This window comes from Eumetopias jubatus, unplaced genomic scaffold (genome assembly GCF_037043125.1).
Source record: "Eumetopias jubatus isolate StellerSeaLion01/CBP00866 unplaced genomic scaffold, mEumJub1_p1.0 scaffold_8, whole genome shotgun sequence".
NCBI classification, from domain to species: domain Eukaryota; kingdom Metazoa; phylum Chordata; class Mammalia; order Carnivora; family Otariidae; genus Eumetopias; species Eumetopias jubatus.
Genome location: NW_028274814.1, coordinates 74,922,429 through 74,935,766, shown reverse-complemented (window position 1 = coordinate 74,935,766; position 13,338 = coordinate 74,922,429). Strand labels below are relative to the sequence as shown.

Genomic DNA, 13,338 nt, shown 5'->3' with positions numbered 1-13,338 from the left:
GCTAACAAGATGCTGATCAAAAAACTTAAAAGGAAACATTGGAGAATGAGATACCTATAGGGGGCTTTAAAAAGCTCCAATTAATTCCTAGGACTGTAGAAGGCCATGTACATGTGTAGGACAGTGCAGGTGGCCAGTAAGGGCCTGAGGAAACCTTAATCCCTCATCTCTGGCTGGCTTTGAGGTTCTGCATAAGTGGGGAGTAAAGGCGCAAGAAGACCTGCAAACTGCCTGCTAAAGTGCTGAAGGCATTCCCCATAGACACATACAGAGCAACTTGGCAAAGGCTCCAAGAATGATTGGTTCCCAGCACTTAAAGAAATCACTGTCCAATCATTAGCTGACAACTAAGCTTACTGAACACAGGCTTCATGGTCACATGCAACAGAAAGACTTTACAGAATTTGTTCAGAAAAGTAACTGAATGAACAGCAGCAGTGATGACAACAAAAGCCACATCTCTGAAGAGGGGAAGTAGGATTTCTAGATCTGCCACATTATAATATTTAAAATGCCCATTTCTCAACAGAAAATTACAAGATACACAAAGAAACAGAAAATTTGGGTCATAATGCAGGTGCAAAAAAGCAGTCAATAGAAACTGGTCCTTGAGGAAACCTAGATATTGGACTTACTAGACAAAAACTTAAATAAGCAATTAAACATAGGTTGAGGACCTGATAGGAACTCTGCCTAAAGAATTAAACTATGTGAACATCTCACCATGCAGAGAATAGCAATATAAAAAATTGTTAAAAGAACCAAGTAGAAATTCTAGAGATACAAAAGTATAATTAAAATGAAAAGTTCACTGAGAGGTTCCTCTGTAGATGACCAGCAAGGGGAAAAAAAAAAATCAGCTAATTTAAAACTAGGTCTACTGAGATTATTCAGTCTGAGGAGCAGAAAGAAAAAGTAATGAAGAAAAATGAACACAGCCTCAGAGAGAGGTGGGACACCATCAACAATACCAATATGCACATACTAGGAGTCCCAGGAGGAAGGGGAAAAAAAGAAGGGGGCAGAAAGAATATCTGAAGAAATAACAACTGAAAAGTTCCCAAATTTGATGAAAACATTAATTTGTACACCCAGGAAGCTCAACAAACTCCAAGTAGGATAAACTCAAAGATATCCAAACATAGGCACATCAGACTCGAAGTGTCCAAAGACAAGAACAAAGAGAATTTTGACGGCAGAAAGAGAAAAGTGATTCAGCATGTACGAAGACGCCTCAGTAAGATTATCAGTTGACTTCTTATCAGAAACCATAGAGACCAGAAGGCAATGGGATGATATACTCAAAGTGCTGAAAGAAAAAGATGGTCAATCAAGTATTCTATATCCAGCAAAACTATTCTTCAAAAAAAATGAAGGAGAAATTAAGACATTCCTAGATAAACAAAACCTGAAAGAACATGTTGCTAGCTGACCTGCTCCACAAGAACTACTAAGGAAAGTCCTCCAGGTTTAAATGAAAGGACACTAGACAGTAACTCAAACTCACCTGAAGAAATGAAGAGCACTTGGTAGAGGTAACTACATAGGTAAGTAACACGTTACAAATATATATTTGCATTTAATTATTTTCTTCTATCTGATGTAAAAGGTAACTGCATAAAACAGTAATTATAAAACTGTGTTGATGGGCTTATAATGCATAAAGATGTAATTTGTATGAGAATAATAGCACAAAAGGAAAAGATTTGTACTGAAGTAAACTTTCTGTATACCAATGAAATTAAGTTGGCATTAAAACTGAATGAAATTGCTTTACAACAAGATATTAATTACAATCTCCAGGGCAACCACTTAAGAAAATAACAACAAAAGAGTAAAAACCAACAAACGAATTAAAATGGTATAGTAGAAAACATCTATTTTACACAAAAAAGGTAGTAATAGAGGAATGGGGGAAAAAAAGACATAAAACAGATAGAAAATAAAAATGACATTAAATGTAAATTAATTAAACATTCAAATGAAAGGCAAAAGGCAAAAATAAATGAAATACAGAATAGACAAACAGAAAAATCAGCAAAAACAAAAGTTGGTTCTTTGAAAAGATCAACAAAATAGACAAATCTTTAGCTAGACTAATTGAGAAAAAGAAAAAAGTTTCAAATTATTAAATTCAGAAATGATAGGAGGGACATTGCTATTAACCTTAAAAAAATAAAAAGGATTATAAGGGAATACTATGAATGATTATATGCTAACAAATTAAGTAATCTAGATGAAATAAATTCCTAGAAAGAAGTAAATAACTGAAGCCAACTCAAGAAGAAATAGAAAATCTGAAGGGACCAATAGCAAGGAAAGAGATTGAATTAGTAATTTAAAAAAATTTTTTTTAAATTTTTAATTTAATTAACTTAATTTAATTTAATTTTTTTTAATTTAAATGAAGAAATGCCTACGCCCAGATGGCTTCACTGGTGAATTCTATCCACCATTTAAAGAACTGACACAAATGCTTCACAAACCCTTCTAAAAATAAAGAAGTGGGAACACTTCCCAATTCATTCTATGATACCAATGTTACACTGATACCAAAATCATACCAAGACGTCACAGGGAAACTATAGACAATTATCTCTTATGAATACAAATGCAAAAATCCTCAACAAAATACTAGCAAATCAAATCCAGTAACATATAGAAAGAATCATGATCCAGTGGGATGTATCCAGGAATGCAAGGATAGTTCAACATACAAAAATCAATTCATGTAATATGCCATTTTAACAGAGTAACAAATAAAAACTCAGAATAGAAGAGAACTTCTCAACTTGATAGAGAACAATTATGAAAAACCCACAGCAAATGTTATCCCTACTGATGAAGGACTGAATGTTTCCCTCTTTAGATTAATATTGTACTGGAGAGTCTAATCATGGGAACCACACAAGGAAAATAAATTAAAAGCCTCCAGACTGGAAAGGAGTAAGTAAAACTATTTTTATTCGAGATGACATGATAGTGTATATTAAAATTCTAAGAAATGTACCAAAGAACTATTAGAATTAATAAGCCAGCCCCTCAAGGTTATAAAACATAAAATCAATACACAAAAAGCAATTATATTTCTATACACTAGCAATGAATAATCCAAAAATGAAATGAAGGAAGCAATTTCATTTATAATAGCATCAAAAAGAATAAAATACTTAGAATAAATTTGAGAAAAGAAGTGCGAAACTTAAATACAAAATAGTAAGAACTACAAAATAGTTTATTAATAGAAATTAAAGACAACCTACATAAATGGAAAGACATTCTATGTTCATAGATCAGAAGTCTTAATATTGACCTGAGATTTAATGCAATTCTAGCTTTTTTGCAAAAATGGACACTAATCCTAAAATTAACATGGAATATAAGGAACCCAAAATGGCCAAAACAATCTTGAAAAAGTTTTGAAGTTTCCAATTTCAAAACTTACTAACAAAGCTACAGTAATCAATATAGTATGTATTTGCAAAAAGGGCAGACATAGAGATCAATGGAAAACAACTGAGAGTCCATAAACAAACTGTTACACCTCTAGCCAATTGGTTTTTGACAATGGTGCTAAGACAATCCAATGGGGAAAGAACAGTCTTTTCAAAAATGGTGCTGGGGGGGGTGCGGCGCCTGGGTGGCTCAGTTGTTAAGCATCTGCCTTCGGCTCAGGTTGATCCCAGGGTCTGGGATCGAGCCCAGGGTCTGGGATTTGTATGTTGAACTATCCTTGCATTGGGCGCCCTGCTCAGCGGGAAGCCTGCCTCTCCTTCTCCCACTCCCCCTGCTTGTGTTCCCTCTCTCACTGTGTCTCTCTGTCAAATAAAAAAATAAAATCTTAAAAAAAAAAATGGTGCTGGGGCCCCTGGATATATACCTGGTAAAGAAATGAATCACAGACCTAAATTTATAAAACTTTTAGATGATAAACACTGATAAAATCTTTATGACTCTGGATAAAAATGCTTTCTAAGATATAATACCAAAAGCACAAACAAAAGGAAAAAATTAGGTAAACTAGACTTCATTAAAATTAAAAACTGTTGTGCTTCAAAAGATACCATCAAGTAAGTGAAAAGGCAATCCATAGAATGGGAGAAAATATTTGCAATATATTTGATAAAGGATTTTATCCAGGATAAAGAACAGTTTAAAAAAGACAATAAAAAGACAACACAATTAAGAGAGGCAAAGGATTTGAATAGATGTTCTCCAAAGAAGATATACAAATGGCAAATAAGCACATGAAAAGATGCTCAATATCAGTAGGCATTAGGGAAATACAAACAAATCCACACTGACATACCACTTCATACCCACCAGGATGACTAATACATAGGTATTTGTAAAACCCAGCAATATCAAGTGTCGATGAAGATATGGAGAAATTGGAATCCTCATAAACTGCTACTATGGAAGTACAATGGTGCAGTCACTCTGAAAAATACTCTGGCAGCTCCTCAAAATGTTAAACATAGAGTTACCATGTATTCCAGCAATTCCGTTTTTTGGAGGATATATTCTCGAGTGAACTGAAAACATATGTTCACACAAAAACTTGTACATGAATGCCCATAGCAGAATAAGTAATAATAGCCAAAAAGTAGAAACAACCTAAATTGACATGGATGAACGGATAAACAATGTGGTATATCCATACAATGGCACTGTATTTGACGACAGAGGGAAATGATGTACCGATACATGCTACAACATGAATAAACCTTGAAAAGATTATGCTAAGTGAAAGAAGAGTCACAAAAGGCCACATACTGTACGGTTCCACTTATATGAAATGTCCAGAATAAGCAAATCCACAGAGACAGAGTAGATTTGTAGTTGCAAGGGCTAAGAGAAGGGAGGTTAGGGAGTGACTTATAATGGGGATGAAGTTTGTTTTTGGGGTGATGAAAATGTTTTAAAATTAGACAGTGGTGATGGTAGCACAACTCTGAATTGACTTAAAACCACTGAACTGTATACTTTGAAAGGGTGCATTTTATGATATGTGAATCATATCTCAATAAAGCTTTTATGTTTAAAGGGGGACATAAGCTTTAAACATAAGCTTTTATAGAAGAGGAAATACCTATAGTATCCTCCGCTTACACATGCATATTTTCAAAAGCACACAAAATGAAATATATTTTGTAGGGATACAAATATATCTGATAAAGAATATATAGTATATATGTAAAGGAATGATAAAAAAATCAAAATTTGGCGTAGTTCTGATTTCCAAAGTAGAAAGTGAGGGAATGCAACTGAGGGAAGCATTTCCCAGGTAACAGTAATGTTCTTTTTCTTAAACTGGTGAGGGATCATTATTCCTTATACCTTAAATACATTTTCTGTTCCTGTGAATCTACTCAGCATGTAATAAACTGAACTGAAAATATTTAAATGCATGTATTTAAATAGTAATTAAAGCCCCAATAGTTCTGAGCACAGGGAGTATATCCCCAAGACCCTCCCCCAGATTTCTGTAAACTAATCTTTGTGAAATAGTAGAAACATGTGCTGTGACTGTCCGGGTGTTTGTATAAAATGATCTGTAATGAGAATAGTCACAATGTAAGAACCTTATAAAAATGCTACTTTTGTACTTTGAAAGTGTATTTTTGAGATGTTGGTTTTTTTGGTTTTTGTTTCTTTGGTTTTGTTTTTTTGTTTTGTTTTTGGTTGGAACAGTATAGAAAACAATGGAGAAGCCAGAGACAAATTTAGACAAAAAGTATCAACACTCAGCCTTTGGCCCTGAACTCTTATTTTCAGTGAAGAGAGGAGAATACTTCAAAGACCATCTGCAGCTTTCTAGCTAAGAAGCCATAATGGGGACAAAACGCTCAGAATTCTCCGTTAAATAGAATGGATAATTATGCCTATACATCAGAGCTGCAATATAAGCTTCCTGCCTCAGGAGCCAGGCTGATATGCTTGGGGCTAGAAAAATCTGGTCACCAGCTAGCTCATTGCTGGTGCCCAGAAATTTTGATCTGGCTGTCACAGCTGGAGAGAGGCCAGGTGAACACAAGAAAATGCCTGCTTCAGTTGCATCCCTTCTAAAGGTTGAGACTACCAAAAGCAGAGGAATAATAACACAATTCAGAACAGTGATGGTGAAATTCAGTGTTCTGGCATACATGCTTTTTCCCTTTAGACAGTGCAGCTGGTATTTTAATTCTAACATCAAGCACAAACGAATTGTTTAGCACTTATTTTTTTTCCCATAACACTGTAAGGCCTAATTTTTTAAAAAGTAAAACAAAAACAAAAGTGTTGTTTACTTCAATTTTAAACATCTGTTTCCTAATATATATTAAAAAGTCATTTCTAAAAGCATAAAAACACCAATTTTATCAAGTTTTGCCTTTGAAACCTTGAAGAAATCAGAGCTGCTCTTGGCTCACATCTGTAGGGCTGAGTGAAGCATTCCTCTGGGGAGCAGAAGTTCAAGGAAAATCCTCCCTCCAGACCGCCTTTCTTTTTCAAAGTACTGTCTTTAAAAATTGGAGTGTTTCCTAAGGATAATATTCTTGTCAGAAACTGGGCCGCATTATCTAAAAAAATGTTTTTTTCCATTTAGTTATTATACTCAGGACAAAAGGGATATATCATCCAAAGCAGCAAGTGTTCTGTGATGAGTCTTCCTTTACTAAAACAGCCTAAGACCCTGAAAATAATTTTATGTCTAATCAACTTTTCATCACAGTAACAAGGAATAAGCAGAACTTACCTCCATGTACAGTTATCCTGATTAAAATATCCATAGAGAAAGCAAGCCACTCCTACCACCGCTGCTAGCAAGAGCATCTGAGTGTAGTAGCCCAGCCAAGCAAAGTAGATTCCAATCTTTTCTCCGTAATATTTCCTGAACAAAGATAGAAATCATCTTTAGAAGACACAATGAGGTTTATCTGAGGCGTGATTATTGCTAATTGAACCACTTTGCAGCTTCATCCTAACCTTAATTTCTGATTTTAAATACCAGAGGCTTTAAGCTTAAACCTCTTATCCAATTCATACTTAAAACATGTTCATTTTCATAAAGACCCCAAATTCCACTATAAAACAAGTATTTTACGTATCCTAGAAGTGCTGATCACTGGTGAGCCTGGTGAAGCAAAGTCAACTAGAACAGGGCGAAGGAAAGAAAAATGCTACATAGTAAGCAAATAGAGAACATCACCATCCTTCTTTGTAAATACGTTCTCCAAAAGATTGTTTGTAACATGCATGAGACAATGAACATGAACAATCTGCTCCCAGTTAACCTGCTTTTGCTTATCTAGGGAACTTCCTTGGAGCAAATGTAATGTAAATCACAAATACAAGAAAAGGACTGATAAGAAGTCACTGATAGTGACTGAGGAATCCACCGTCCTGTATTCCTTATATCTAGCACTTCTATTTTTTTTAAGTTTTGAAAACTCATCAGTGGAAGAGTCCAGGGAGGCAGAGTTGGAAGAAAGGAGGCAGGGCAGGAAGCAGCTCCAGACTATTCCTGAAAGGGAGACAGATACAGTTGGGCACTAAGAGTTGAAAGGCAAGGAGAACACATTGAGATGATGACTGTCGGCTGCTGTTGATTTTTCCTAGACTGACTCCTTCCTGGCTCAGTACTGGTCCCTGTACAGAAACTGTAGGTTTACTCAGCTCTTTGCTTCCTTAGAGGACCCTATGAGACGTCCAGCTCAGTATGGAGCTGGGCTGAGGTCCTTGGGCTTAGCCTGGCGGGGACTAAGCTCTGAGGAAGACCTGAAGCCCCAGGAGACTTCCTTCAGACACGAACATCCCTGGGCTGAACCAGTGGTCAGCTTCACAGGTCATAGGCCTGGATGTAGGCTGCATCCCTGGGGATAAAGAAGGGCTGACACAGACCTGGAATCAGGGGTCAGGAGGAACCAAGTGTTGCATTTTTAAGTGACTGGGGCTTTGCTGTCTGGCTCATAGATTGCAGGCCAAAGACAGGCTCAGGGTAGTGCCTGAGAAAGAAAATCCAGGCAATAGGTTTGCAACGTCTTGGCTGTTAGGCTTTCTGTGATATGTTTTTATCAACCATCCACACTGGAAATGCTACATTTTAAACTGGAAAGAATGTTAGAGGTTACTGGTCCAACTCCCCAATAGTAAAAATACTCTGCCTCATTTAGAGCTAGTCAGGTAGTCCCTGCTTGGATACTGACCATGACAGGGAGTTCATTATTTCCAAAGATATCTACATTATATTGGAGGCAAGAAGATCAGAAAGAATTTTTGAATCTCAGAAACCCGCCTCCAAGTTCTTGCTGAAAGACTGGGAATAATAATAATTCCTTCAAATATGATATTCTGATCATTCTTTCTGCCAAAAACATCCCAATTCTTAACACCAATTTCTAAAAATTCAGCTTTTTGATCAAAGTTTTAAGTATATACTCAGTAAGGGGTCAGACAGTTCTAGTAATTGTCACGGTGGTTCACTGCTTAGTTTTCTGTGTGCTTACCAATAATTTAACCCGAGACTTTTACCTAACATGTAATTTTCTCAGTACTTTCAAACACATGAGGTAGTCTCTTGCTTTCATCTCCTTGAATAAATCCCATCAGATCTTCTCCACCCCGATTAATGATTCTCTAGCCCTGCCAGGGTCATCACCTGGGATCTCTCCATTCCTCTGTCATGTTGGGAATCCCTGTTTACTGAAGTCATGTTTTTCTCTTCCTTCATGGAGCACCTCCTCCGTTACCTTGCACATTTAAATTGTGAAAATTCCTCACACTTATTTTAACGGTTTGACCATTTATGGAATTGGAAAGTGAGAAATCACCTCCCTTGAAAACTTGAAATTATTGCTCTCTTTTCTTCTACCTGCAGTGTTGTCACTGAGGAGTTCAGTGTTATTCTGAGTCTTGCTCCTTCAAATGAAGCCTGTTTCTCTTTCTGGAGGTTCTCAGGATCTTCTTTCTGTCTTCAGTGTCCTGAGGTGTCATGTTGTCGTGACTTGATGTCATGCTGAGGTGACTGGCTGGCTCTATTTTCATCCTCTGAGCTGAGCACTCAGTAAGCTCCTTCCACCTGGAGACCCAGCACACTCAGTTCGTGTCCCAAGCATGCTATAAAGGTGCATAGGCACAAGTTGTGTCTTTCCACAATGTCAGCTTTATTCACTCATAAAGCAAGATTTGCACAACTGTAACAGGTTCGGGACTCCAAACTCAATGACACCTCACTGCACACTTAATTTGGCTTCATACATACCACACAGGACAAGATACAATACAATGTCACATAAAAGACAAGATGCAATGAGGGTGAGAAATTAATGAACCAAACGCAGTCAGTCCATGAGCACGCAGGTGAAATGAGGACTCAGTCCAATCTGGGTCAACTCTTGGCACTTAGTGCTTATTATGTTCAAGCAGTGGAGGGTCTCTGTTATGTTCAGAGACTAATCAGGGGCCATTGCCTTTCAAATATGGTCAGACAAGGAAGAGTCTGAATCTGAAGAATCTGACAGTTTGCTACAGAAGTCCTCTTTTTAGAGGAGTTTAACCAGTCTTTAGCCTTTCCCGGCCTCTTCTGGTTCTAGTGATGGTCAGTTCTCGGTGTTTCCATCATCTCTTGGCTTTGCTCACTATCAGTTCTTGGTGCCACCTGCATGTTCTGGTGCTATCTATTCTCAGCTCATCACCTTTGGCTGTCTTTCTGATTCCTGACATCACTGCTTGACATGAGTGACCCCCTCATGCTCTCTACTGTTCTTCAATATGGTTCTTCAGACACTACTCTAATTTCCTCCCTAATGTTATCTCTGTTGTCGTACCTAGCACCCCTACTATTTGTTCATTGCATCTCCTGGACCGACCTTCTAATTTTTATTTCTCCCTGCCCTTTTTACTTTCCATCTCTTTATATTTTTGCTCTGTGTTCTGTACAATTTCTTCAACTTTATTTTCTAACACTATAGTTAGGGTTTTTCTGTTCTATTACATTTTTTATTTTAAGAGTTACATTTTATCCATGGAATGATTTTTTTTTTTTTAAATAAAACTCCTGTCCTTGTCTTATAGATATCATCATTTCTTTTCTCACTCTGAGGGTAAAGATGGGAGTTTGGGGCGTAGTTTTTCTTTCTTTTTTTTTTTTTTTTCCTGTGCAAAGTCTGTTTCTCCCAGGTTGCTTTTTCTGGTTTGTTTGGTTTGCTATTGGGGAAAGAACTCATTTTCCCTTCTGGTAATACCTGCGGACCACAGATGAAGGCTTAACAGCCCAAATGCTCAAGGGATTACTAGGGGGAAGCAAGGAAGGGAACATGTGGACCAGGGACAGGGAATAGTTAAAAAAATGCATTCTCCTTAGTGAAATATACTTAAAATAGTGGGGAAATTGTTCTCTTTACCAAAAAACCAAAACCAAAAACCACAACCTCATAAAGAATGATTAAGAACCCATCAAACCCATCACCCTGCCATCAGAGGCTATAGGTTTAACATAAAAGAAAATCTCACATGAATGTCAGCTTCAAATGTTTACATATGTACAAACATCCTCTTTTAAAATTTTATCCTGCAGGATACCCAGAGTTAATGAGAGAAAAATGCCTCTTATGATTGTAATCCAGTTAAAAAATGAAGAAATCAGAGTATGACCAAATGAAATAACAAAATAAAATCCTTGATGAAATGACTCTAAGCAACAATCATTAATGGTTGTTATCATCACACACAAAAGAAACAGAACATTATGTATCTTCTGGTAGAAGTATGAAACTCCACATATCAAGTATTCTTGTACAAAGCTGAACCTCAATGAGATCAAACTTTCAAATGAGGAACAAATTACTTAGCTAAAGCAAATACACAGGACGGAGCAACAAGTCCAACACCACCCCAAGGAAGAATGAAAGTAAAATAGAGAATGGAGAAACTCTGCCAGAGTTGCAAGGAAAGGAAGAAAGAAACGGGAAACTCTCAGATTACAAGACAACTGAGAAATACATTAATTGCGCCATTTGGACCTTGTTTAGATCCCTAATCTAAACTAAAAACTGTCAAAAAAAAAAGGTAGAAATGTGACAATCAGGAAAAACTGAACATGGCTTTTTGATGATTTTTTTTAAGTATTCAGGTTGCATTTAAAAGAGAATTAATGAATTATATGAAATATCAATGAAATATACTACTATTTGGGGTTTTCTTAAAAATGCTCCACTGGAAAGCGATGGGAAGGAGCTAGAAAAATGAAACTAGATTAGTGAGGAGTTCATAATTTTTGGAGCTGGGAGACAGATATAGGCAGTTTTGCGGTACTGTTCTCTCTCCTTTTGTGTATGTTTGACATTTCCCATAATAAATGTAAAACAAAGTAAACCAAAACTTTTCCGTGTTTTAATACTCTCACTTCCAAGGTCACGCGGTTTTCCCATTTCAGTGGGCACTGAAGTATGGCAGAAAGAACAGGCACTTGGCTCCAGGCCAACCTGGGGTACACCTGACTCTCCCCTCCTCACCCTCCACATCCCACCCATAAGCAAGTCCTGCTGACTCCCCGCCTACCCCCCATTCCAACTATGCAGCTACGAGTTCTCCTCTGGCCACTCTGATGGCCTCCTACCTATTCTCCCTGCTTCCTGGGGCCCCTGTCGTCCATTCCCCCACATTATCTTTGCAAAATGTGAATGAGATAAAATTATCTGATTACTTAAAAGTATCACAACTCCTTTTCACTGCACTTACAGTCTAAACTCTTTTCCATGTTCCCGCTACCCTGCTTCTAACCCGTGTCTCATCATTCTCTTCTCTCATTAGCATGGGTCTTCGATATTTCCTCACACTTGCCAGTGTCCCTGTGCATCGGGCCATTGTGCAAACTGCCCCTATTCCTAAAATGACTTCTTCCAAATCCACAAAATCCTGGCTCCTTTTCACCATCCAAGTCTTAGTTCATATGTTTCCGACTCAAACGTAACTTTCTTCACTTCTTTCCCCCACCCCATCTCATCACTGTGTTTCTTCATTTCAATCAGAAATTTTGCTTACTTCTTGGCTTAATTTTATTTGTTTGTTGGTTATTTTTGGTCTGTCTCTCTCCAGCAGCCTTGCCCAAACAATAAAAGTCTCTGGAGAGTAAGAAGGGCGGAGCAAGACGGCAGAGGAGTAGGAGACCGGGATTTCATCTGGTCCCAGGAATTCAGCTGGATAGGGATCAAACCATTCTGAACACCTATGAACTCAACAGGAGATCGAAGAAAAGAATAGCAACAACTCTCTGAACAGAAAAGTGACCACTTTCTGGAAGGTAGGACGTGGGGAGAAGTGAATCCGACGCAATATTCGGGAGGATAGATGGCGGGGGAGGGGGCCTCCATTGGCTGCTTCTGGCAAGTGATAGAGCCGCGGAGCACAAAACCGGACTTTTGGAAGTCGGCTCCGCTGAGGGACTTCGCTCCAGTGGCTCAGCGGGGGGTGGAACCCTCGCAGGACAGTGTGGTCTCAGGACCCTTGGGGTCACAGGAAGACCAGGGGTGCCTGAGTACAGCAGAGCTCCCAGGTATCGGAGTGGGGAAGCCAGCTGCAGAGACGGAGCCAAGGAGCAGGCTCTCAGCTCGGGGTTGCCATAAACTGTGATCGGTGACAGAGTCGGGCCACTGCTCCTCCAGCAGGGACGCAACAAGCGGCAGATCCCGGGAGACTCCCCTTCCTCCTCCTGGGGGGAGCGGCATGGGAGCTCACCAGAGGGATCTGCTGGGTTTGGAGACTCCACAGGGGGTTGTGTGCCAGAGACAGAAATGCTCGGTCACAGGCTGGGTGAGCACGGAGAGTGGCGGGAGACCAGGAAAACGGGAGTGATTGACGGCTTTTCTCTGGGGGCTCACTGAGGAGTGGGGCCCCGAGTTCTCGGCTCCTCCGGGGCGGAGACTGGGAGGCCGCCATTTTCACTCTCCTCCTCCAAAGCTGTAGGGAAAGCTTGTAGGGAACAAAAGCTCCCCAAACCCGAGCAGATCACTTAGCCGGGAGCCGGCAAGGGCGGGGCAATTCCAGCTCGAGCAAAGACATTTGGGAACCATGGCAACAGGCCCCTCCCCCAGAAGAAAAGCACGAACAGCCAGCCAAGACCAAGCTTACTGATCAATGAGAACAGCAGAACTCCAGCGCTAGGGGAATACGGCACATAGAATTCATGGCTTTTTCCCATGATTCTTTAGTCTTTCAAAGTTAATTTTTATTTTTTTTTTGAATTTTTCTTTTTCCCTTTTTCAACCAACATCTTATCAATCCCTTTTTTAAAAAATATTTTTTATTTTTCATTTTTAGAGTCATAGTCTATCCCTTCATAGTAGTTACCCTTATTTT

General features: G+C 38.7%; 1 protein-coding gene across 5 annotated transcripts in view; it reads right to left on the bottom strand.

Annotated features, from left to right (window-relative positions):
* Window positions 1-13,338, bottom strand: part of ANO6 (anoctamin 6) — a 186,073-nt gene that overhangs the window by 46,190 nt on the left and 126,545 nt on the right. For 4 of the 5 annotated variants that reach the window (XM_088026014.1, XM_088026012.1, XM_028123129.2 and 1 more), the window contains one exon: window positions 6,740-6,874. The exons of the other annotated variant lie outside the window; for it this stretch is intronic. In XM_088026014.1, coding sequence (XP_087882140.1) covers window positions 6,740-6,874 — 135 coding nt within the window. The remainder of the gene's footprint in view (window positions 1-6,739; window positions 6,875-13,338) is intronic. 5 annotated transcript variants of the gene reach the window in all.